Source organism: Chiloscyllium punctatum, chromosome 4 (assembly GCF_047496795.1).
Source record: "Chiloscyllium punctatum isolate Juve2018m chromosome 4, sChiPun1.3, whole genome shotgun sequence".
NCBI classification, from domain to species: domain Eukaryota; kingdom Metazoa; phylum Chordata; class Chondrichthyes; order Orectolobiformes; family Hemiscylliidae; genus Chiloscyllium; species Chiloscyllium punctatum.
In genome coordinates this window covers 84,255,987-84,283,179 of record NC_092742.1, presented here as the reverse complement: position 1 = coordinate 84,283,179, position 27,193 = coordinate 84,255,987, and the positions used below count along the sequence as shown (strand labels likewise).

At 42.5% G+C, this 27,193-nt stretch overlaps 1 protein-coding gene across 1 annotated transcript in view; it reads left to right on the top strand.

The window, feature by feature from the left end:
* The window catches only part of LOC140476491 (deubiquitinase DESI2), a 244,552-nt gene that overhangs the window by 163,509 nt on the left and 53,850 nt on the right, over window positions 1-27,193 (top strand). Inside the window, exons 2-3 of the mRNA XM_072569198.1 lie at window positions 19,863-19,935; window positions 22,379-22,472. Of these exons, the coding sequence (XP_072425299.1) occupies window positions 19,863-19,935; window positions 22,379-22,472 (167 nt within the window). The remainder of the gene's footprint in view (window positions 1-19,862; window positions 19,936-22,378; window positions 22,473-27,193) is intronic.

Genomic DNA, 27,193 nt, shown 5'->3' with positions numbered 1-27,193 from the left:
CCAGCGGTGGTAGTAGAGTCAGAGACATTAGGGACATTTAAGTGATTGCTGGACAAGCACATGGACAGCAGTAAATTGAGGAGTAGGTTAGGTTGATCTTAGGTTAAAGTGAGGACCACAGATGCTGGAGATAAGAGTTGAGAGTGTGGTGCTGGAAAAGCACAGCAGGCCAGGTAGCATCCGAGGAGCAGGCAAATCGACGTTTCGGGCAAAAGCCCTTCATCAGGAATGAGACTGTGAGCTGAGGGGGTGGTGAGATAAATGGGAGGGGCAGGGGGAAGGTAGCTGAGAGTGTGATAGGTTAAGACCTTAGTTTAAGATAAATGCTTGGCACAACATTGTGCGCTGAAAGGCCTGTACTGTGCTGTACTGTTCTTTGTTATATGTTCCACATTATTGCTCATCTTCTGGTAGCTTCTGTAGCCTCTATCTGTTTTGTTCTGATTTGACAACTACATGTAAAAAATCAAGCACAGTGAGGGGGGGGTTTAAACTAATTTGGCAGGGGGATGGGATCCGGACTTGTAGTCCAGCAAGTAAGCTCGCTGTGTGTCAGGATGCCCAAGACTGTAGGGAGGCTGTGGAGAAGGTAGCACTGACAGGGACTACTTGCGGACACAGAGATGGGCTCAAGTGCGTATACTTCAACGCAAGGAGTATCAGAAATAAGGTGGGTGAACTTAAGGCGTGGATCGGTACCTGGGACTACGATGTTGTGGCCATCACGGAAACATGGATAGATGAGGGACAGGAATGGCTGTTGGAGGTTCCTGGTTACAGATGTTTCAGTAAGATTAGGGAGGGTGGTAAAAAAGGAGGGGGAGGTGGCATTGCTAATTAGAAATGGTATAACGGCTGCAGAAAGGAAGTTTGAGGGGGATCTGCCTCTGGAGGTAGTATGGGCTGAAGTCAGAAATAGGAAAGGTGCAGTCACCTTGTTGGGTGTTTATTATAGGCCCCCCAATAGCAGCAGAGATGTGGAGAAAGAGATTGGGAAACAGATTTTGGAAAGGTGCAGAAGCCACAGGGTCATAGTCATGGGCGACTTCAACTTCCCAAATATTGATTGGAAGCTCTTTAGATCAAGTAGATTGGATGGGGCGGTGTTTGTGCAGTGTGTCCAGGAAGCTTTTCTAACGCAGTATGTAGAGTGCCCAACCAGAGGGGAGGCCATATTGGATTTGGTACTCGGTAATGAACCGGGACAAGTGGTGGGCTTGTTAGTGGGTGAACATTTTGGTGATGGTGACCACAATTCTGTGACTTTCACCTTGGTTATGGAGAGAGATAGGTGCGCACAACAAGGTAGATTTTACAATTGGGGGAAAGGAAATTACGATGCTGTAAGACGGGATTTGAGGAGCATACGTTGGGAGCATAGGCTGTCAGGGAAGGATGTGGTGGAAATGTGGAACTTTTTCAAGGAGCAGATACAACGTGCCCTTGATATGTATGTACCGATCAGGCAGGAAAGAAATGGTCGTGTGAGGGAGCCTTGGTTGACGAGGGAGGTTGAATGTCTAGTAAAGAGGAAGAAGGAGGCTTACATAAGGTTGAGGAAACAGGGTTCAGACAGAGCAGTGGAGGAATACAGGATAGCCAGAAGGGACCTGAAGAAAGGGATTAGGAGAGCTAAGAGAGGGCATGAAAAATCCTTGGCGGATAGGATCAAGGATAACCCCAAGGCATTCTATGCGTATGTGAGAAACCTGAGAATGACGAGAACGAGGGTAGGTCCGATCAAGGACAGTAGTGGGAGACTGTGTATTGAGTCGGAAGAGATAGGAGAGGTCTTGAACAAGTAACTTCTCTTCAGTATTTACGAACGAGAGGGACCGTATTGTTGAAGAGGAGAGTGTGAAACGGACTGATAAGCTAGAAGAGATACCTGTTAGGAAGGAAGATGTGTTGGACATTTTGAACAACTTGAGGATAGACAAGTCCCCCGGGCCTGACGGGATATATCCTAGGATTATGTGGGAAGCAAGAGAGGAAATTGCAGTACCGTTGGCAATGATCTTCTCGTCTTCACTGGCAACGGGGGTGGTACCAGGGGACTGGAGAGTAGCGAATGTTGTACCCCTGTTCAAAAAAGGGAATAGGGATAACCCCGGGAATTACAGGCCAGTTAGTCTTACTTCTGTGGTAGGCAAAGTAATGGAAAGGGTACTGTGGGATAGGATTTACGAGTATCTGGAAAGACACTGCTTGATTAGGGACAGCCAGCACGGATTTGTGAAGGGTAGGTCTTGCCTTACAAGTCTTATTGAATTCTTCGAGGAGGTGACCAAGCATGTGGATGAGGGTAGAGCAGTGGATGTAGTGTACATGGATTTTAGTAAGGCATTTGATAAGGTTCCCCATGGTAGGCTTATGCGGAAAGTCAGGAGGCATGGGATAGAGGGAAATTTGGCCAATTGGATAGAAAACTGGCTAACCGGTCGAAGGTAGAGAGTGGTGGTAGATGGTAAATATTCAGCCTGGAGCCCAGTTACAAGTGGAGTTCCGCAGGGATCAGTTCTGGGTCCTCTGCTGTTTGTAATTTTTATTAATGACTTAGATGAGGGAGTCGAAGGGTGGGTCAGTAAATTTGCAGATGATACGAAGATAGGTGGAGTTGTGGACAGTGAGGAGGGCTGTTGTCGGCTGCAGAGGGACTTAGATATGATGCAGAGCTGGGCTGAGGAGTGGCAGATGGAGTTCAACCCTGCCAAGTGTGAGGTTGTCCATTTTGGAAGAACAAATAAGAATGCGGAATACAGGGTTAATGGTAGGGTTCTTAGTCAGGTGGAGGAACAGAGGGATCTTGGGGTCTATGTACATAGATTTTTGAAGGTTGCCACTCAGGTGGATAGAGTTTGTAAGAAGGCCTATGGAGTATTATCGTTCATTAGCAGAGGGATTGAATTCAAGAGTCGTGAAGTGATGTTGCAGCTGTACAGGACTTTGGTTAGGCCACAGTTGGAGTATTGTGTGCAGTTCTGGTCGCCTCACTTTAGGAAAGATGTGGAAGCTTTGGAGAGGGTGCAGAGAAGATTTACCAGGATGTTGCCTGGAATGGAGAGTAGGTCGTACGAGGATAGGTTGAGAGTTCTCGGCCTTTTCTCGTTGGAACGGCGAAGGATGAGGGGTGACTTGATAGAGGTTTATAAGATGATCAGAGGAATAGATAGAGTAGACAGTCAGAAACTTTTTCCCCGGGTACAACAGAGTGTTACAAGGGGACATAAATTTAAGGTGAAGGGTGGAAGGTATAGGGGAGATGTCAGGGGTGGGTTCTTTACCCAGAGAGTGGTGGGGGCATGGAATGCGCTGCCCGTGGGAGTGGTAGAGTCAGAATCATTGGCGACCTTTAAGCGGCATTTGGATAGGTACATGGATGGGTGCTTAATCTAGGTTAGAAGTTCGGCACAACATCGTGGGCCGAAGGGCCTGTTCTGTGCTGTATTGTTCTATGTTCTATGTTCTATGTTCTATGAGCATAGATCAGTGAACAGTCCCTCACAGTCGAACACCAAACAATTGAGCACGTCAGGCGGGGATGGGTTTTCAAGGTCGAGTGTTGTTTGTGATGCTTGGATTGATTTGTAAAATAAGTTCCAGTTTTTCATCCAGCTGCCTGTGAGAGGTAAGATACATAGTGACATGATTGGGAATTGTTTCTGGTTCAGTTTTGTCGCAGCAAAGTGTTTTCTATATTAGTGGAAGACTTTAATCTCAGTTATTATTATTGCCTTCCAAGCAGAATAAAATTATGGCTGGAAGATAATTAGAATGTATAAAATAAGGGAACTCATTGCCAATATTTCATTCCATTAAGGGTTGATAAATCAGATAACTGGGAATACTGTGAAATGAAAGGCACTTGCATAGTAATAATGCTGACTATGCAATATATTTTCGTTGATTTAAATTTTGTTAGTATTATGTACAGAATGGAGATCCTTTTCCAATCTGAAATTTGTAACTCAGTGAGGTGTCCAAAAAGAAAAATGGTAGGTTGGAAATGCAATACCGTGTGAATTTGCAAGTTAACTACACTGATGTGGTAAAGCTCCTTTGGAGATCAGGTCAAGAACGCTTGGAGCAATAATTCTAATTCCCTAAAATTATCAAGCAACTCATGATGCCTCATTAGGCATTCATTGTGAGCAAGGATAGGTTTGTTTAAGTTAGAAACATAGACCAAAAACCACCTTGTTATAACCACTCTGGACCTGTCACAAATGTCACAGACTTCTTAACCCATTTTATCTTTGTTATTGCCAAGAATGTGTCTGTTATTCTCCTGAAATCTATATCCTTCACCCACAGTTTCTCAACAGATCATTGACACAGACTGACCTCTTTTCTGAGTTTGTATTAATCTTGGTCAAGCGAGTATTCAGTTTATTGATTCCATTGATTTTTAAATAGTTTAGTCAGGTTTCTCATGCCTAACCTCTTTTCAACATCAATGTCTCTACTCCACTTCATGTTCAGCTTCATAGTTCAATCCCAATCCCATTTATCATCTCACTTGACTTTCTGTCCACTCCCTCCAAGACCGGGGATATTTCCTCTCATGATTTGGTACCCGGAATAGTACACCAAAGCAAAGGTGGATAGGAAACAGTGCTTGGTGGAATCTAGTTATCATGTCTTGTGAAAAATGCTTCCTCACTTAAGCCATGTATCCTAAGAAATGACCATTCACTTTGAGCTCAAAACAAACTTTTGCCTAAAACCTATGGAATGCACCGTCTGGAAATGTGCTGGAGGCAGTTTCAATTGAGGCATTCAAGAGAGTATCGGGTGATTATATGGATAGAGATAGAGTGCATGGGTATAGGGATGGGGCAGGAAATACCACTCGGTAATGAAACAACAACGGAAATTGCTGGAAAAGCTCAGCAGGTCTAACAGCACACGTGGAGAGGCGTCAGATTTAATATTTCAGGTCCAATGACTTTCCTCCAAACTGGTATAATTGGAAAGAAGTTGTTTTTAAAGGGGAAGATAGGGTGGGGGGAGGGGGTAACGAGTAAATGAAAGGTGGAGATGGAACCCAAACAGAGAGAAGAACAGTTGGACAGACAAAGGAGTGGATAACATCAGCCTGGTAGAATGACTAGGGACTATTAGTGACTAACAATGTGTTATGTGTAATAGCAGGTCATGTGATAACAAGGTCTGGTGTGTGGGGACTGGGGTAAGGGCATGGGAGAAAATGCCTCAAGCCCTTGTTGAACTTGATATTGAATCCAGAAGGCTGTAGAGTTCCCAAGCAGCTTGCGCTGAGCTTTGCTGGAGCACTGCAGCAAGCCAGAGACAGAGATGTTGGCCAGGAACAGGGATGGTGTGTTGAAGTGGTAGGCAACTGGAAGCCCAGGGTCTTTTTTGTGAATAGAATGTAAGTGTTCTGTGAAGCAATCCCCCAGTCTACAATACTAGACCCTTCAGGCTCTCTGCCAATATTCCTGATGAAGGGCTTTTGCCTGAAACGTCGATTTTACTGCTCCTCAGATGCTGCCCGAACTGCTGTGCTCTTCCAGCACCACTAATCCAGAATGATAGTAGTTTGAAGAGCGTGTGCAGGCATAATGGGGCAGATGGTCTCCTCCTGCACCAGAATACTCTTGTGATTGCTCTCTGTGCTGGTTGTTGTGGATTGTTCCTATTTATTTTGGATTCATAATATTTTCTTTCTTTAACCTTTTTACATTAAAATAAGCTCCTTCTTGGTACAGTAATGTAGCAGTAATGCTACTAGATTAGCAATCTAGAACACAGATTAGTATTCTGGCAGAACATGGATTCTATTTCCCACAATGAAATATGAATTCAATAAAATTTGGAATAAACAGCTATCTTAATGGCAATCATGTCACTATCAATTGTGGTGAAAACCCATCTGATTCACTAATGTCCATTTGGGAAGGAAATCTGCCATCCTTACCTGGTCTGGCCTACATGTGACTCCAGATTTGTAACAATGTACAAAAACATACACAGAAGTTGCTGGAACAGCTCAGCTGGTCTGGCAGCATCTCTGCAGAGAAATCGAGTTTATATTTTGGGTCTAGTGACCCTTCCTCAAACACTGATGATAGCCAGGAAAAAGGTAATTTATATGCATAAAATAGGGTGGGGGGGGGGATGTGGAAGGGGCGGTGGTAATGGTGGTGGAGGGTGAGGAGTGAGGAACAAATGATAGGTGGAGAAACAATACACATCCCCTCAACTCACTAATAAATGTTGAAAACTGCAATGTCCTCAGAACTCATCCTTCCTTTAACTATTCGATCAATTAGCTATGTATCCCAAAGATTTTACTTCGGTTCCAATGGGAATGCAGAACAAGGAAGAAAGAACATTACAGCACAGGAACAGGCCCTTCGGCCCTCCAAGCCTGCACTGATCCAGATCCTCCATCTAAATCAGCTATCTAATTTCTAAAAATCTGTATCCTTCTGCTCCCTGCCCATTCATGTATCTGCTAGATACATCTTAAATAACGCTATCGTTCCTGCCCCTACCACCTCCGCTGGAAATGCATTCTAGGCACCTATCACCCTCTGCATGAAGAACTTTCTACGCATATCTCCCCTAAGCTTTTCCTCTCTCACTTTGAACTCATGGTCTCTAGTAATTGAGTCCTCCACTCTGGGAAAAAGCTTCTTGCTATCCACGTTGTCTACACCTGTCATGATTTTGTAGGCCTCAATCAGGTTCTTCCCCCCCACACCCCCCTCAACCTCTGTCTTTCGAATGAAAATAATCCTAATTTACTCAAACTCTCCTCTAGCACTCTCCTTACCAGGCAACTTCCTGGTGAACCTCCTCTACACCCCCTCCAAAACATCCATATCCTTTTGGTCATGTGGCGACCAGAACTGTACGCAGTATTCCAAATGTGGTTGAACCAAAGTCTTATACAACTGTAACATGACCTGCCAACTCTTGTACTCAATACCCTATCTGATGAAGGAAACCATGCTGTATGCCTTCTTGACCACTCTACTGACCTGTGTTGCCACTTTCATAGAACAATAGACCTGAACACCCAGATCTCTCTGTATATCAATTTTCCCCAGGACTTTTCCATTTACTGTATAGTTCACTCTTGAATTGGATCTTCCAAACTGCATCACCTCGCATTTGTCTGGATTGAACTCCATCTGCTGTTCCTCTACTCAACTCTCCAACCTATCTATGTTCTGCTGTACTCTCTGACAGTTTCCTTCATTATCTGCTACTCCACCAATTTTGGTGTCATCTGCAAACTTGCTAATGAGGCAAGCTACACCTTCTCCAAATCATATTTGTACTCACCAGAAACCTCTCCATAACTCTGTGAGGGTTACCTGCAGAAATGAAGGGTTTCCAACTGCACTGGATCCTTCTTTATCTTCCGCAAAATGATATTTGTTTTCAATAAACAAAAACAGAACTTTCTGGAGAAACTCAGCAGGCTTTTCACTATCTGTTAATGTTAATGTTTCAAGTCCAGTGACTCTTCACCAGAACTGGACAGTTATTTCTTTGTTTCAGGTCTCCAGTATCCACAGTACTTTGTTTTATGATATAATTGCTTCCCTGCGTGGTGTTAAACACTACCCATTTAAAGTAGCTGGTAATGGTCAGAAAGGCCAACTTCACTGTCAGGAGTATGGGTCTTAAAGCCTATTAAAATTAATTTTAAGTGAGAGAAATAAAATAAAGGGGAAGAAAATGAAACCAATACAGATTTTATTCCTACTTTCTTTCTCACTCTGTCTCCTCTCCCACATGTCTCTAACATCCAGTACACTCTATATCTGTATCAGTGACACAATGGAATTTACCTTCAGTTTACTATTACACCAGACATGGTGAAAAGGAGTAAATGCAACTGAGCTTGTTCTAGTTGGGGAGATGCTTTATACTGTGGTCAGGGATTTAACTGTTTGAAGCGATAGTTCCCAGAAAGTGGGGTTTTCAGCTTGAGCTCCTGAGGTGATGTTCAACTGTATTTTCACAGAGTCAACGAGATTCTGTGCACTTTTAAAAATACTGGATGAGGACCCAATCTATGATTTCCAGTCCCGTTTCCTGATGCCCTCAGTTTTCACCAGTTTGAGATAGAGTAGCCAGCAAGCACGCACCCTACACTGCTGACCCCGGCTGCTCTTCTCTCCATCCCGGCGATAGGAATCTCCCAGTCCATTGCAGTTTTGTGGTGTTTGGCCAACTTTTCAAGGACTTGTGATCCATTTTAATCTGAGGCATCGTGGGCCTTGCTTCAGTAGAGGGAACCTTTTGGTGTGTAAGTTCATAAAATCATGTCCATGCCTCTCCATGCCAACATTGGGCCTGTGTGAGAGCCCAGCCATGTCAGGTAAAGGTTAGCAGAAGCTGCTGGTGAAACACAGCAGGTGAGACAGCATCTGTGGAGAGAAAGCAGAGTTAATGTTTCAAGTCTGGTAATCCATAGATGCTGCCAGACCTGCTGTGTTTTCTGCCAGTAGTTTTTGTTTTTGTTCCAGATTTCTAGCATCCACAGTTTATTAAGGTAAAGGTTATGTTGCCATAGTCCTACTGAGCCATGGAGCAGCTCTCTCATTAGAGAAAGAGAGATAACTGATGGTGGTTTGACCTGAGGGTCAGCACACCTCTGGCAAGGGGAGAAGTTGAGCTGGAGAGTCCTTCATGGTAACCTTAGCTACTGTGAGAACTGAACCCATGTTCTTGGTGTTTCTCTGCTTCGTTAACTAGCTGTCCAGCCAACTGAGCTAATCAAGTCCATCCTTTTTTTTATTCACTCTTGGGATGTGACCATTTACTACCTGTCCCTAGTTGCCCTCATGATGTTGGTGGTGAGCTGCCATCTTGAATCGCTGCAGCCCATGTGCTGGAGGTAGACCCACAATGCCCTTAGGGAGGGAATTCCAAGATTTTGACCCAGCGGTAAAAAGAAGAAACAGCAAAGCAATATATTTTCAACTGGGGATGGTGAGTGGCTTGGAGGAGAATTTGCAGGTGATGCTATCCCAGTGTATCAACTGCCCTTGTCCTTCTAGACTGAAGTGTACATTGGTTTAAAATGTACTGTCAAAGGATATTTGGTGGATTTCTGCATTGACTGCTTTAGATAATAGAATCGGCTGCTACTGGAGGGAGTGTGGTGCCAATCATGCAGACTGCTTTGTCCTGCATTGTGTCAAGCTTCTTGAATGTTTTGGACTCGCACCCACCCATGCAAATGGGGAATATTCCATCACACTCCTGACATGTGACTTATTGGTAGTGGATAGGATTTGGAGGTGAATTACTTGCTGCAGTCTGTTGAAGCAGCAACACACATCGCTTGACTGATAGCCAATTTTTTGAATTGATTTTACCTATTGTACAATAATTGTACAATAATTACGTGCATAGGATAATGATGTGTCAAATGCTTCTAGTTTCTGCTACTGAAACTGCATGATTAGGGTCTGGGTGATTGACACTTTTATAGGGCTGTAGTCAAAGCTTTTTTTTACAAGAAAGCTTAATTTATTTTGGAAAGCTTTACATGTATGTCACTGCAGGAATCATTGAGTCTGTTCAGAGTGAAACTGAGTTAATAAACCTAAAGGTGCCACACGTTGGCATGGAGGGTATGTGGGACCATTGGTGACAGGTGGAGGGGAACAGGTTGATATGGTGTGTAGGAGGAGTATAGGTTGGCATGAAGTGTATAAAGTGCCATTGAGGATAGAATGAGAGGCAAAGATTGGAACGGAGGTTAAGAGGAGCCATTGGTGGGTAGAGGAGTGTGCGTTGGCATGGATGGGACAAAGCAAGTGTAAGTGCAGAGCATGGAGTTGAAGGCCTAACACTTGTAGATGGCCTAACACTAAAGATGATACCTGAGGTGAAGTATTTTAACCAGCCCATTGTGGTGGTTGGCAGCCCCAGTGGATGCCTTTGAACTGCTTCCAGGGGCAGTGGTCATGACTCGAGATACATAGAAATGGAAATCACTCCTTTGCAGGCAGTTTCTCTCCAGGTCAGAGTGCTGAGTCAGGAAATTTCCTAACTCCCACTCCTACCATCTAGGATCAAAATCCCAACCTGTTGAGAACTATTGTTGGCCTGACTCTGTGTTTCCCAATCAATGTTAACAAGCAGCCTAAACAAGGGCAAATTCTCTTTCGAAACACCCACAGCAACATGACTCAGCAGTTACTACGTTTTTGAGGGCAAGTGAAACACAGTAAGACCTTCCCATTGGGATGAGTAGCTGGTGTCAGTGAGACCCACTGTGACTCTCCCAAAACTCCACAAGGGAAGCAGTCACAAAAATCAGAGATGTGTAATCAATTGCTCATTTTTATTTGACGCAGTTGCTTAGAATGTTCACAGAGGTTTTACCAAGAATTCAAAATACAGTGGTCTCTACATTGCTCTCTCCCCTTGTGCCATTATGCCAGCTCAGCCTGGCACACAAAAAATGCTAATGATAGTGAGGCACGTCCATAGAAACAAGCAAAGAGATGATATTGAGGCCATCATGGTCATTCACCAACACGGCATAACTTTGCATATATTTCAGCAGGAATCACTAGATGGACATAAGGATTGGAAATGCTTGCCAATTTATTTCCCTGCTGAGGTTAAGTGTAAGTGATAGTATTGATGTATTGCTCTCCTTACATAGATCAATAAAATGAGGATAAATCATACAGAACTTCTAGAATATTGAAACCATGCTTTGGGTTGTGTGAAGGACGGTAAGGCTAGAGCTCAGAATGATGCCAGTTAGTGCCAGGGCAGCATGTTGGCTCAGTGATTAGCACTGCTGTCTTGCAGCATCAGGGATCTGGGCTCAAATCCACCCTCAGGCGACTGTCCGTGTGGAGTTTGCATGTTCTGTATATGTCCATGTGAGTTTCCTCTAGTTTCCTCCCACAGGTTAAGTCGATTGGCCAAGCTAAAATTATCCATAGTATCTGGAGATGTGCAGGTTAAGTGGGCTAGCCATGGGAAAATACAAGGATGGGGTGGTTCAATATAGGATGCCCTATGAAGGGTTGGTGTGGACTTGATGGGCTGAATGGCCTGATACTGCACTGTAGGGAATCTATGATTCTGGTGCATATTCTCATGAACTGGTGAGGCCTACATTTTCTTGGAAGTGTAAATGTAAGCCATTGATTTTAATGGTAGTTTAATGGGAATGTGACAAGTTTCAGCTACCTCCTTAACCCATCTGTGACCGCAGCAGGTTGCTGAATCTAGCAAGGCATTCAGTTCAAGAGCAACTAGGGATGGCTAATAAATGCCAGCCATGCCCACTTGCCACGCAACACTAATTAAAAAACATGGAGCCTGGGGCGATTTTTATCTTCATATACGCTGCCCGCCTGCAATCCTCACACAAAATGGGCAAGGAACAGAAGTGTTGAATTTTCGCTTGAATGTCAACAGTAAAGATTGAATGGGAACACCATTAAGCCAGCGGATAAAGAGGGCGCAGTGGTAGTCTGGCGCACTGACCTCTACACCGCTGAAGCCAAACGCCAACTCTTCCTACTGCCCCCTCGACCATGACCCCACCCCCCATCACCAAACCATAATCTCCGAGACCATACAGAAACTCATCACCTCAGGAGATCTCCCACCCTCATAGTCCGGGAACCCCGCACTGCCTGGTTCTACCTCCTTCCCAAGATCCACAAGCCTGACCACCCTGGCCGACCCATTGTCTCAGCATGCTCCTGCCCCACTGAACGCATCTCTACCTACCTTGACACTGTCCTATCCCCCTGAGTCCAGAAACTCCCCACATATATTCGAGACACCACCCACGCCCTCTACCTCCTCCAAAACTTCCGTTTCCCCGGCCCCCAATGCCTCATCTTCACCATGGATATCCAATCCCTCTACACCTCCATCCGCCATGACCAGGGCCTCCAAGTCCTCCGTTTCTTCCTCTCCAGACGTCCCCAACAGTACCCTTCCACTGACACTCTCATTCGTTTGGCCGAACTGGTCCTCACCCTTAACAATTTCTCCTTTGAATCCTCCCACTTCCTCCAGACCAAAGGGGTAGCCATGGGCACACATATGGGCCCCAGCTATGCCTGTCTCTTTGTTGGCTATGTAGAACAGTTGATCTTCCGTAATTACACCGGCATCACTCCCCACCTCTTCCTCCGCTACATTGATGACTGCATTGGCGCCACCTTGTGCTTGAGGTTGAGCAATTCATCAACTTCACCAACACATTCCACCCTGACCTTAAATTTACCTGGACCATCTCTGACACCTCCCTCCCCTTCCTGGACCTCTCCATCTCCATTAGTGACAACCGACTTGACATTGACATTTTTTACAAACCCACCGACTCCCATAGCTACCTGGATTACACCTCTTCCCACCCTATCTCTTGCAAAAATGCCATCCTGTATTCCCAATTTCTCCGCCTCAGCCATATCTGCTTCCAGGAGGACCAATTCCACCATAGAACACACCAGATGGCCTCCTTCTTTAGAGACCGCAATTTCCCTTCCCACGTGGTTAAAGATGCCCTCCAATGCATCTCATCCACATCCCGCACCTCCACCCTCAGAACTCACCCCTCCAACCGTAACAAGGACAGAACGCCCCTGGTGCTCACCTTCCATCCTACAAACCTTCACATAAACCAAATCATCCGCCAACATTTCCGCCACCTCCAAAAAGACCCCACCACCAGGGATATATTTCCCTCCCCACCTCTTTCCGCCTTCCGCAAAGACCGTTCCCTCTGTGACTACCTGGTCAGGTCCACACCCCCCTACGACCCACCCTCCCATTCTGGCACTTTCCCCTGCCACCGCAGGAACTGTAAAACCTGTGCCCACACCTCCTCCCTCACCTCTATCCAAGGCCCTAAAGGAGCCTTCCACATCCATCAAAGTTTCACCTGCACATCCACTAATATCATTTATTGTATCCGTTGCTCCTGATGTGGTCTCCTCTACATTGGGGAGACTGGGCGCCTCCTAGCAGAGCGCTTTAGGGAACATCTCCGAAACACCCACACCAATCAACCAATCCGTCCCGTGGCCCAACATTTCAACTCTCCCTCCCACTCTGCCGAGGACATGGAGGTCCTGGGCCTCCTTCACCGCCGCTCCCTCACCACCAGACGCCTGGAGGAAGAACGCCTCATCTTCCTCCTCGGAACACTTCAACCCCAGGGCATCAATGTGGACTTTAACAGCTTCCTCATTTCCCCTTCCCCCACCTCATCCTAGTTTCAACCTTCCAGTTCAGCACTGTCCCCTTGACTTGTCCGGACTTGTCCGACCTGCCTAGCTCCTTTTCTACCTAACCACTCCACCCTCCCCTCCCTGACCTATCACCTTCATCTCCTCCCCCACTCACCCATTGTACTCTATGCTACTTTCTCCCCACCCCCACCCTCCTCTAGCTTATCTCTCCATGCTTCAGGCTCACTGCCTTTCTTCCTGATGAAGGGCTTTTGCCCGAAACGTCGATTTCACTGCTCGTTGGATGCTGCCTGAACTGCTGTGCTCTTCCAGCACCACTAATCCAGAACTGATGCCAAGACCTTTCCGTCAGTCTGGAAAATCACTCATCCAGCTTTTGGCTTCAGAAAGCAGCGTCAAATATTCCTTTAATCAGCTAGTTTTAAGAAGCTGGCAGTCCTTAAATAGCTCTTGGCTCATATAGTTATGCTCCTTCACATAGTGGATCACATCACCCTATTTCTGTTCACCGGTTGCAACTTGCACGTTGACCATTGGACAGAGCCGGAAGTGAGAATTCGATGAAAATAGAGATCAACCTTTTTGGTCTCATTTCTTTAAGCTTATACCAGTAACAAATTTAAGAAAAGGTTACAAGCTCATGAAATTCAATCTTGTCTTTTTTCCTGAGTTTAGCAGTTTGACTGATTGCGGCTGAACAAGTGTCCTACTTGGTTTGAACAGTCCTCAGATTTTATTCGCTTGTTTTAAGTATTTTTCAATGCTTTGTATCAGCAGAACATTGCACTTGCAGATTTCTTGACATAAATTCAGAGCTTACATAGGTTTTGGCAAACTTCCTGATAATCAGTGCTGGCAGAAAATGTGCTGAATAACAACATGTCGGTGGACAGTTGATGATTCAGGAACATGTTGTAGCTTTGTCATTCTAACACACTCGTTTTACATCTGGTGGCCTGTTAGTGCTGGGGAGTGGGAGATCGGTCCGACTTTAGCCAGCACCCAATATCCCACTTGGAATATTGCAGTTCTGGTCACCAACCTACCAGAAGGATGTGGATGCTTTGGAGAGGGTACAGAAAATGTTTACCAGGATGTTGCCCGGTATTGGGCATTTTAGCTATGAAGAAAGGTTGGATAGACTGGGTTCATTTTCACAGGAATGCAGGATGTTGAGGGGCGACCTGGTGCACGTTTATAAGATTGCGACTGGCATGGATAGAGTGGAGAGTATGAGGCTTTTCCCCAGGGTGGAGGCATCAATTACTAGGAGACACAGGTCAAGATGTGAGGGATGGGGGGTGGGGGGATGTTTAAAACAGATGTGCAAGGCAAATGTGCACTCAAAAAGTGGTGAGTGCCTGGAACGTTCTGCTGGAGGAGGTGGTGGAAGCAGGCACAATAGCAGCATTCCGAAGCACCTGAACGAATACATGAATAGGAAGGGAATAGAGGGATACGGATCCAATTTTTGTCATTTACATAAATGATTTGGATGCGAGCATAAGGGGTACAGTTAGTAAGTTTGCAGATGTCACCAAAATTGGAGGTGTAGTGGACAGCGAAGAGGGTTACCTCAGATTACAACAGGATCTGGACCAGATGGGCCAATGGGCTGAGAAGTGGCAGATGGAGTTTAATTCAGATAAATGCGAGGTGCTGCATTTTGGGAAAGCAAATCTTAACAGAACTTATACACTTAATGGTCAGCTCTTAGGGAGTGTTGCTGAACAAAGAGACCTTGGAGTGCAGATTCATAGCTCCTTGAAAGTGGAGTCGCAGGTAGATTAGATCGTGAAGAAGGCGTTCGGTATGCTTTCCTTTATTGGTCAGAGTATTGAGTACAGGAGTTTGGAGGTCATGTTGCAGCTGTACAGGACTTTGGTTAGGCCACTGTTGGAATATTGTGTGCAATTCTGGTCTCCTTCCTATGGGAAAGATGTTGTGAAACTTGAAAGAGCTCAGAAAAGATTTACAAGGATGTTGCCAGGGTTGGAGGATTTGAGCTATAGTGAGAGGTTGAACAGGTTGGGGCTGTTTTCCCTGGAGCGTCAGAGGCTGAGGGGTGACCTGATAGAGGTTTACAAAATTATGAGGGGCATGGATAGGGTAAATAGGCAAAGTCTTTTCCCTGGGGCCAAGGAGTCCAGAACTAGAGGGCATAGGTTTAGGGTGAGAGGGGAAAGATATAAAAGAGACCTAAGGGCAACTTTTTCACACAGAAGGTGGTATGTATATGGAATGAGCTGCCAGATGATGTGGTGGAGGCTGGTACAAGTGCAACATTTAAGAGGCATTTGGATGGGTATATGAATAGGAAGGGTTTGGAGGGATATGGGCTGGGTGCTGGCAGGTGGGACTAGATTGGGTTGGGATATCTGGTCGGCATGGACGGGTTGGACCGAAGGGTCTGTTTCCATGCTATACATCTCTATGACTCTATGACTCTAACTAAAGACAGTTTTAGTGTGGAAAGGTAAAATATGGCAGTGCTGGCTTGGAGGGCCAATTTGTGTGCTGTATTATTTTTCTTTGTTAGTTTAGATTAGATTACCTACAGTATGGAAACAGGCTCGTCGACCTAAACCTACGCTCCAAAGAGTAACCCACCCAGACCCATTCCCCTACCCTTTCTGCTTACCCCTGACTAACGCACCTAACACTATCGGCAATTTAGCTTGGCCAATGCACCTGACCTGCACACCTTTGGACTATGGGAGGAAAACAGAGCACCCTGAGGGAACCCACACAGACCCTGGGAGAATGTGCAAACCCCACGCAGACAGTTGTCTGAGGCAGGAATTAAACTTGGGTCCCTGGTGCTGTGAGGCAGCAGTGGTAACCACTGAGCCACCGTGCCGCCCCCTTAGGGGAGCTCCTTTTATCAGTATCAAAAAGCCTCCAGGCAGGTCAAGTGTAAAAGACTCACTTTCTTTCTCATCTACCCCAAGGAAAGAAAAGACACATAAGCTGTATCAATATGGTCCTGACCTGGAGATTGTCTTATTGCTGCCATTACACAATGTTGGTATTCAGTGCCAGATCATGATAACCTTTTACTGTGGGTCCACAGTCAGGAGCAACTGGAGCAGACGCTGCCAATACTAGTCTCAGTTGGGCTCCAAAAAGCAGATAACAGAGAGAGCATGCTTTCATCTTGGATTGAATTCAAGTTCAGAAGCCAGTGTTTAGAAGGGATACTGAGAAGCCCCACTAAGCTCTATTTAAAATATAATAAACTGCTCTTTCACTTTGAGCAGAGTCTCCAATCTGTATCAGAGAGATTTGAATTAAAAAAAACACGGCTAAGTATGTTTATCTCAAAATATTTGGTATCAGAATTTTTTTTTTTTTTTCTTTGCTTCAGCAAATTGATGTTTTTAGCTTAATCATTGCAGGAGACTTAATGGGAAAAGTAGACATAGAATTGCTTTGGAATTAGATCAAACTCTAACAGCTTAATGTGGCAGTGTGAATAATCCACTTAATGGTTCAATCCCTTATCGACTCACTTTTCAAATCCTTTCAATCAGCTGGGCGTCTGTCTGACAGTAAATCACAGGCAAGGCCGAAATCTCTGAAACAAGTAGCTCCACACATTCCATGAGCATTTGGTCATGCATCGGGGTCTTGGCTGTACATCAGCAATCGGTAACCCTGTACCCAGATTAACCCTTTACCCCTAAAGGTGATTTCAGTTTGTGGAAAATAATTTGACTGCTATTCAAAGGGCAAGTACATGGTACATACCATAGAAATCGGTTGATGGAATGTCAGCCATCAAAAACGATGGAAGTGTTTTCCAGTTGCCTATTTCTACCACTTTCTCCACTTGACTCCAGCCTCTGGAGACTTGAGGTGCCTCTCTCTAGGCTCTGAGCAATAAATAAAACCTAAAAAACCAAGGGGGAGAACCATGAGTCTTTGTATTAATGCTGGAAGACTGAACAGTTGGCGCTGGTCATCGTGGAGTGGTATTGTCACTGGTGAATAATCCAGTCTAAGATTTTGTTGACACATTGCATGAGCATTTGGGAATCCAATCATGGCAAATGATGACATTTGAATTCTGTTAAAAAAATGTGGAATAAGAAGCTACTCTCATGATGACCAAAAACCAATCTGGCTGCTACTTCTTAGACTAGATTCCCTACAGTGAGGAAGCAGGCCCTTCGGTCCAACCAGTCCACACAGACCCTCCGAAGAGTAACCCTCCCAGACCCATTTTCCTCTGACTAATGCACATAACACGACGAGCAATTTAACATGGCCAGTTCACCTAACCTGCACATCTTTGGACTGTGGGAGGAAACCCACACAGATATGGGAAGTATATGCAAACTCCACACAGACAGTTGCTCAAGCTTAGAATTGAACCCAGGTCTCTGGCGCTGTGAGGCAGCAGTGCTAACCACTGAGCCACTGTGCTACCCATCCTCCCTCACCTTTGCCAGTCTGCATAGCTGTTAATGGGCTTTGCTTATAAATTAATCAAATGGAAAACCTAAGTGATTTAATAGTGGTGGTTACTAGGTAAAAATAGCCATTGCTGATTTAGTAATGGTTAAAAAGAAGTTGTGTGTAAGAGCGTTTCTGGATACATAATGAAATGAAAGAACCTATCTGATTCACAAATGTCCTTTGGGGAAGGAAATCTACCACCCTTACCTCACATCCACAGCAATGTGATTGACTATTAATTGCCCTCTGGACAATTAGGGATGGGCAACAAGCACTGGCCCTACTCGTGATGCCCACATCCCATGAATGAATGTTTAGAACTCCCAGGATCAAACTGTACCAGCCTTAACAAAGAAGCAACAGCTCTAAAGAGGCAATTAGTGACAGGAACAGCCCAGTCCCATCTGATTTACATGACCTCTGGGTCATAGCCACTATGCACTTTCTGGTTACATTGCAGTAGAGAAGATGTAGCGTTCTTTGCACATTAATATTAATAGTCTTCCCTCCCTAACAGCACTGTAGGTGTACATGAACTACGCAGACCTCAGTATTTCAAGAAGTTGACTCATCACCACCTTCTCAAGGGCACCTAGGTTGGGTATAAATGCTCACCTAGCCAAGCACACCCATGTCTCTTGAAAGGGTTTCCAAAAATTGCTACTGGTCATTGCATTGTGAGCCCCAAATGTTTCTGGAAATGTTCATATTCTTTGTTAAATCCTGCAAACAAAAATTCTGTAGGATGAAATATTTGTAATGCTGGAATCATTCAATTCTGCCTATTGAAGAGATCATTCACATTTTAATTTCTTGCCAGATCTAAACGCTTCTGAGAAGTTTCGCAATGATGATACTGCTTTTAATACCATTGAGAAACATTGGTCTCTCATTCGTTTTTCATACTGTCAAGGAGTCAAGACATGGAAGTCAGTGATATCTGCTCACATGGTTGCTTTCTGCCCACCTTAATAAAGCAGATTTAAATTCCCCTCATATGAGTGACAATGTCTAATGGCAAATTTTATTTCTTGTGATCATTTATACTTATCATGGTTGGAGGTATGAGAATCAGAGGACAGAACATTTTCAGTTCTAGTGTGGCATATAGACTAAAACTCTCCATAAGTAATGATTAGATTAATTTGAATAGCCTCATTTTGTGCTGTAAATGTTTCCTAGTGGGCTTTAATCTTGAATATTTTACTTTGAAATTTGGCTTCTAAAATTAACCAAGGATTTGTCAGGCTGAATCTTCATTAATGATATAATCTATACAATGGGAATAATTCATTGCAGCAATACATAGAATTTTAGAATTAAAATTAGAATTAAACTTTATTGTCGCATGTACTCAAGTCTAGGTATACTTGAGTATAATGAAAAGTGTACAAAGTTCCTGTTCTCCCGCACCATCTTGATTACAATTTTAAAAAGAACAACAGCAGAAATAAAAGAAAGCTAAAACATCTAAGTCTTAAAGTCTAAGTCTTATCTCTATAAAGGTATTTTGAACCACAGATGCAGGCACCTTGACCTAGCCAAGGCCTAAAGTCTCGGTCATCTTAATCTAAACACCAAAGGATGAGGGCGATCTGACAGAAATTTACAAAACTATGAGGGGCATCGTCAGAGTCTTTTACCCAGAGTAGAAATGTCAGTTACTAGGAGATGTAAGGTAAAACGGGGTAAGTTTAAACGAGATGTGAGAGTTTTTTTCACAGAAGATGATAATGCCTGGAATGCACTGCCAGAGGAGGTGGTGGAGGCGGATACAATAACTGCATTTAAGGAGCACCTTGATAGATATATGAATAGGCAGGGAATTGAGGGATATGGATTGCACAGAAGCAAAAGGTTTTTAGTTTAGAAAGGCGTCATGTGTTACCACAGACCTGATGAACCAAAGGACGTGTTCCTGTGCTCTACTGTTCTTTGTTCTTAGCTTACAGTAATTAGCAGCTATAAGATTTTAAAGGTTACAACGCTATATATGGTGTGTTATAGTACATTTAAATTGAAATTAAATTCATGATAAAGGTCAATGTGTTGTTCATTTTGCAAAGGCGAAACAGAATAACTATGTCTTTGCTACTTTGTTGGTATGTAGGTGCTGCAATGCTAAACATCCTGAGCATCCCATTAATGTATCATTTAACCTTTGTGTTTCCTTTGCAGTATTGGATTAATGAATACACATCCACTCTTGGAATCGGGGTTTTTCATTCTGGTATTGAGGTCTATGGAAGAGGTAAGCGTCCAAAAATCCGCACTACCCCACTTTACTTTCCAGCTTAGCCCAAGGAATCAAATGGATAAACTTCATTAGTTTAATTAGAAAGATGATTAAAAACAGGCAAGAAATTATTTTTGTCAGTATTAGAACTAAATGCAAGTCTGATTATAGCGTGTTTCTCAATTTGTCTTACAATATTGTGATTAAACGTAATCTATCTTTCTGTCTTCAAGTTTCTCAAATATTTCCTCTGATTACAGAAGCAGAATTAGTAGGGACAACTATCCAGTCATTCCCAGAACATGCACTTATATATGTTAATGCACCTTTCACAATCCTCAGTAACAGTCCTTAACAAATATCTGTACTCTTCTATTGTTAAATTTTCAACACTGTCCATCTCTACTACCTCCCTGTGTCTTTCCACTATTATGGCCAGCATACATGAACAGACTTCATTATAAAAATTGAAAAGCCTAGATAGACATCCAAGGTGGAGCCTGCAAAAAATAAGTTGAAAAGGAGACTTAGTGAAATAAATCACAATTTAATAGGCGACACCAGACTTGGCTTCAGAAATTCCATGATGCTGCAAATGTTTCACAGAGAAGATAATGGGATATTCATGTCATTAAGTCATACTAGGCTATACATTTTACCAAAATCCTTAGTCAATCATTACATTCAGCACCCCAACACTCCCATTCCTATTCAAGTAAAAGAAATTTGTGAATTTCCTATAATTAAGCTAATTCTTTGCTCTATTCACTTAGACTGAAAGGTAATAGACAGGTGCTTAGCCATCTGGGACAACATGAGCTCTAGTTCTCAGTGTGGGAGGGATGTAAAAGCTGCAGTACTATTTCTCTGGAATCACATGAATAGACGTTGCTTCAATAAAATAATCTTTGACATTTCAGCAAACATAAGTTATCATCAAATTCATTCTGAGTGAGTAAAAGATCTTTATATTTATTTGCATTGTGAACAAATTCCAACTCATACGTTGGAAAAATCTTTGATGTTGATTGATATATTTAATTAGGAGCTAAAACCTATTGTAATATTCCTTTCTCATAATTATGTTGCAGGTTTATTGTACGTTATGTATAGTGTATGGCACTAATGTGCCTACACATAGTGTTAATGAAAGTGAATATTTGTTTAATCTGAGACTTTTAAATAATTCCTGTCATCTCAACATCAAAGATTTCAATGCTCTAATCGCTAATTTTCTGAAAACTGAATCCATGACAACTGGGTACGACCAGAGGTTCAATTGTTTCTTGCAAGTGATCAAGTTTAACATAGTGAGAGGATTTAAGATTCAAGTCATGCAAATATTGATCTGTTTAAGTAAATAATTGATATGAATGATATAAACTATTGCTGCACAACTTCCCTACGTCTCTATTCTGCCTTGTGTGGCATATTCTTGGGATGAAGGTGTTAGTTTCGAAGGAAAAGCTGAACACATTGAGATTACACCTGCTGGCATTTAGAACAATGTGAATTGGTCTTATGGAAACCCAGAAATTCTTGAGAGGATTTCACATGGCGCATGCTGGGAGGATATTATCACTTATAGGCCAGACTGGAACTAGGAGACACAGTTTCGAAATAACTACCATTCAGGATGGAGGTTAAATCTTTTGTCTCCTCTAGAGAGTTGAAATTCCCTTTGTGTGAGAGCAGTGAAGGCTGGTTCATGAAATACAGTCAAAGTTGATTCTTGATTGACATGGGGCTTAAGGTTTATTGAGGAAAGTTGATGTGCGACCACATTCAAATCAACCATGATCTTATCAAATGACAACGGAAGCTTAAAGGGCAGAAAGGCTGACTCATGCTCCTCATGTGTATGTTAGTACCTACATTCATATTCAAATTACTTTCACAGGAAATATTGGTGTATATTTGGAATGGACAATTCTCGCACAAAATGATGCAATTGAGAACATGTGCCACCAACTGTGGCATTCCAGAAAATCCAGAGATAATGTTGGAATGTTCAGGTTTATTAGTGTGCACTGTTAATGTAGTTATATCATACACAATTTTGACCATCAATTTTATATTGGTTGTTGTGAAGAGTTGGATGGTCCAATGATCAGGAGTGTTGGTGTTTTGGCCTCTGCTTACTTGGGTTTGGAACCAGTCAAGGTTAATGGAAATTGAGTTTCCTCTCCCCGGCAACAATCAGTGTTGTAGACGCAAGATAATAGGCAAGTTCAATTTGCTGCTGCTGCTGCTGCTGAACATAAAGTTTTCCACAATTCAACCTTAATTGCATATCCCATACTATGGCGGTGACTTTCATGGGAAAATGGAAATGCCAACATTGGTAGCAGACAGAGTGTTCATCTGATGCAAATGATGCACATTGTTGGAAATTAATTTGTTAGACTGGAAACCGCTGTCCTTTCTTGAGTAACCTTCTCTAAATTTCCTTTGGCAGAGTACGCCTATGGTGGTCATCCCTACTCTTTCAGTGGAATATTTGAGATCACTCCAGGAAATGCTACTGAGCTGGGTGAAACATTCAAATTCAAGTAAGGACTCAATGGAGTAAACCTAATGCAGTTCTGTACAGACCCAGGTGCACAATGGATCCTTTTTACATGTAATAAGCTGGAATGGACAATATGAAGTTGCCGAGGCAAATAATTCCATCAAGTTATTGAAATTACAAAAATGCTAACAATTTGATAATGGTATATCAAAAGTAAATATTTTAAATCAGTTTCAACCCATGTTTAATGTTCTGATTTCCCTCCCACCCCTTGAATATAATTGTATTGTAACATTACCAACGTTTGCAATTTACATGTGAGTCTGGGAATTTCAGGGCAGTTTTATAATCAGTTTCTGCATCATTACAAATTCTGTAAGAAGTATAACCCTTTAAAAATGAAAGATGGTTTAGATTTTTGTTTTCCTTTGGAGGTAGAAATCAGGTCAGGAAGCTGGAATTATGATTATTTTTCAGGCAGCACAAACAAAATTTCTCTGCCTTTCCCACCCTCTGCTGTTTTTGTCTGACCTTTGCAGAAGTTAGAAATGTCTGTTCTCAGGTCAGTGTCACCACCGTGATGCTTATAGGAAATGTGCAATACCTTCCACATGCTGTTCTCATGTGCTCCTGCTACAAACAGGTTTTAGAGCTCAGAAACAATGGGTAAGCCTGATAAGGAGTCAGGGCTACTTTGAAAGGAAAGTGTTAAATATTTTGACAACTTAAAATGGAGTTAATGGATGGTGCATTGTAATATAGATGTGCTTTAACTGCAGTGATTCATTGTTGGATTCTGTTTTGAAATGCAGTGTGTGTCACAATGCTTGGTGGAGGTTTCACACTATCATGGTAAAGACCTTTTCACCAGGATGCATTTTCTCAGCTGAAGTCACACATGCATTCACAGAAAAGTAACCGCTGCAGTCCATTTGCACAGACACAGATGGACTTCCGATGTAAATGTTAGATGATGCCAGCACGCATGCACATGTTCCATGTCAAGAGCTGAGATTGGAAGTATCCTTTAAGAACATGCATCAAGAGTAATTTTAATTGAATATGTTGCATGAACGTTTCTGCTTATTATTATTATTGCAATAAATCCACACACTGGCAAGTCCATTTTGCAATGCTGCAGTGATGTTCCCATTATCTCAAAAAGGTGCAGGAACAAGCAGGCCACATGCATATATGTGAATGGTATAAACCAGATATCCTACTGTCCTGGGCTTCTATTGAAATACTTCTACCAATCATCATGACAAGGGTTGAAATGGCTATTGATTTCAGTGAGATGACACTCAGGGCTTTCCTCTGCTGTGTGATTATATGGGCAGCACCAACATTGTTCCAGGCAGCTGTTATTCCAACACTTTACAGTGATGTGGTACTGCATAACTGTGTTTGTGTGTGTGCACAGCATCAACAACAAACACAGAGCTGCCAGTGAGCAGGTAGTTGCTGAGTATGTGCTGTTTGATGGCAAGTTTGTCAACACCTTCCTTCACTTTGCTGAAATTCTACCACAAGGTCCCACAAGAGCAATGTGACCGATTATCAAGAAATTTAGTTTGTGCCATTGGTTGAGGGATAAAGAAACGTTGACCAGATTATGGGGAGAATTCTTGTATTCTTTAAAGAACGCAATGAGATATTTTATACTCATTTGAACATACAGTCAAGGTCTTGCATCAATATCTCATCAAAAGATTTAACATACTGCCCTTCAGAAACTTGGCATATCCCAAATCACATTACCGTCAATGAAGTACTTTTGAAGTATTGTCAATGTTGTAATGTTGGAGATGTGGCACCAATTTGCATGATGAAACATCAATTTGCTAGTTGCCTGATAGTCTGATTTAGTGATTGAGAGAAATCCTTTGCAGCAGTTGTTCAATACAGCACTTAACCGTCATCTTAATTATGTGCTGAAATTTCAAAATGGGGTTTCACTCCATAGCCTTTGCACTCACAGATGTGAGCTCTGGTTCAGTTGGTTGCCTCTGAACCTTCAGATTCTCAGACTTCAGCACAAGAGTCGAGGCTGACACACTGTGTAAGTGCTGCACTGCCTTTCTGATAACACTTTAAACTGAGGCTGCAACCACCTGCTTGATTAGATGTAAATGATCCCATCCTGACTTTGAAGAAAAGCAGAGGAGCTATTCCAAATGTCCAGATTAACATTTATTCTCATTCTATGTTATAAAAGGAGATTATCTGATCATTGCCACATCACTGGGAGTTTGCTGTTTGCAAATTGGCTGCTGGATCACTTATACAACAGTAACAGTCTCGTATATTTACAACAGTAACTATGTCATGTTATAGGAGTAACAGTCTCGTATATTATACTGTAGCAATCTTGTATATTACAACAGTAATACTCTCATATATTACAACAATACTTGTATAGTACAACAGTACAAGCTCGTATATTATAACAGTAACAATTTCATGTTACACGAGTAACAATCTCATATAAGATAGCAATCTTGTATATTACAAAAGTTATTGTCTCATATATTACAACAGTACAGTCTTGTATATGACAACAGCAACAATTTCATGTTACAACAGTAACAAGCTCATATAGTACAACATAGCAATTTTCTGAAATACAATAGTAAAATCTCATATTAAACTGTACTTGTGTATTACAATAGTAATAGTCTTGTGTTATGGCAGTAATAATCTTATATATAATGCAACAGTAACAATCTTGAATATATAAACAGTAACAGTCTTATGATATGTTATAGTCGTAGCACTTTGACAAATGTTATGAAGATGTGGGTGTACTGTACCTTTACAAAAGTTAAAAGCTAGCAGTGATAGCACCAAGTGTTCTAATAAGATACAATGTAACATGTGCTCCAGCTACTGGGGTAGCTATGGTAGCTGGTTGCCTGGAGACAAAAACAGATTTAAATTAGGCCAGTTTAAATTATACCCCCCAAAAACCAAACTCCAATCAAGTTTGAATTTAGTATATTGACTATCTTAAAAGCCAATGAAACAATTTGATGCTTTGGTGGGGGGGTGGTGGTGGTGGTATAAGACCAGAGAAAATTGAACAGTTGGGAGGAGAACTGCCAAGCCAATGACATCTGCAAACTGCCCAGAGAATAGCTCTCTTAAAGGTACCTTTATCAATCAGTAACCTGTGAAGCAGAATCTCCAAGAAGAAGAAAAGACAACAGGAATACAGAGAAGAACCGAAAGTTGCCTGGTTTTGAGATAAGAAGTTTTGTTTTGTAAATCTTAATTGGGAGTTTTATCGGACAAGTATTATAGAAGGGAAGGTAAGAGATAAGTTAGAGGAAGAAATGGTAAATAGTTGTTGTTGATCATTCTCTTTATACTTTAAGAATCAAAGTTGTTAATTTTTACTTTAAATACTCTTGAATTTTTACAGATTACTGCATGGGATAAATCTTTGCTGTGTTGTTGGTTTAAATTAAGCAGGAGAGTTTACTCCGTGTTGTAACACAAACTTACTATTGGCTGTAAATTGTTTTGAAACATGGTCCTGAAAAATACTATATAAACGTAAGACTTTCATTTTGCTTATCGATATATTTAATTCCCATTTATATAACTTCAGTTTCCAAACCTGTTTGCTAGTAAGTGTTGAGGTCAGAATCTAAAAGCAAACTGCTCCTGATTGTATTTACATTAACAGGAATTTTATTCCCCAAGGGATACTCATCTCAGCCTTACACTTAGCTCAATTGTTGCACACTGCACATTTTCAAATCAAAACTTTTCCTGCCCCATCATCAGAAAATGAAACAACCTGACACATATTCAGAGTTAAATACTCTGCTCTGTATGATTTGGTTTCAAATTGTTTCATGGAAGTGAACATGCATCATACATCCCACTTGAATTTCCAACAAAACATTTATTGAGAAAATCCAGGAGCATAAAAATTTATTTTATGAAAAGTTAAACATAGCAGGAGAAACCCTCCAATTATTCCTTTATGCATGTAGACCTGACTCACTGATTAATGTCATCAAAGCTCCAAATCATAGAATCCTTACAGTGTGGAAGCAAGCCATTCAGCCCATCGAATTCCACTGACCCTCCAAAGAGCATCCCTCCCAGACCCACCCCATCCCTGTAACCCTGCATTTCCCATGGCCAATCCACCTAACCTGAATATCTTTGGACAGTGGGAGGAAACCAGAGCACCCAAAGAAAACCCACACGGACAAAGGGAGCATATGCAAACTCGACACAGACTGTCACCGAGGGGACAATTGAACCCGGGTCCCTGACATGATGAGGCAACAGTGCTAATCTCTGGGCCACCGTGCCTCTCACATTATGATGGATGCTCAAAAAATGAACTTCAACATTAATTGCAAAAGCATTTTTATAAATGAAATAAATTAAATCAGCCAGGTCATTCACTATTTCTCTATGGTGCACTCAACTCATCGATCTACACCTCACTCAAGCATTTCGGATGGAATTTTCAGCAGCCCCTAAGTAACAAGGGAAATGACAAGTCAGGTAGAAAAATATGGTAAGATCATCCACGGCGAGGTTCTCGATGTTGAGAAAATAATGACCCATTCAGCAACCATGTTTTGAACAGTAGGAAGAGAATCTCGCTGAGCTGTGCATGCATTAGCATGTCTTTAGTACCTAAACGTGCCTCACCAATATGCAATTTGCTATTCTCCCATGGATAGAAATTAGACAGCGATAATTCCCAATGTGAAGGTCAGAGCAGATAATCCT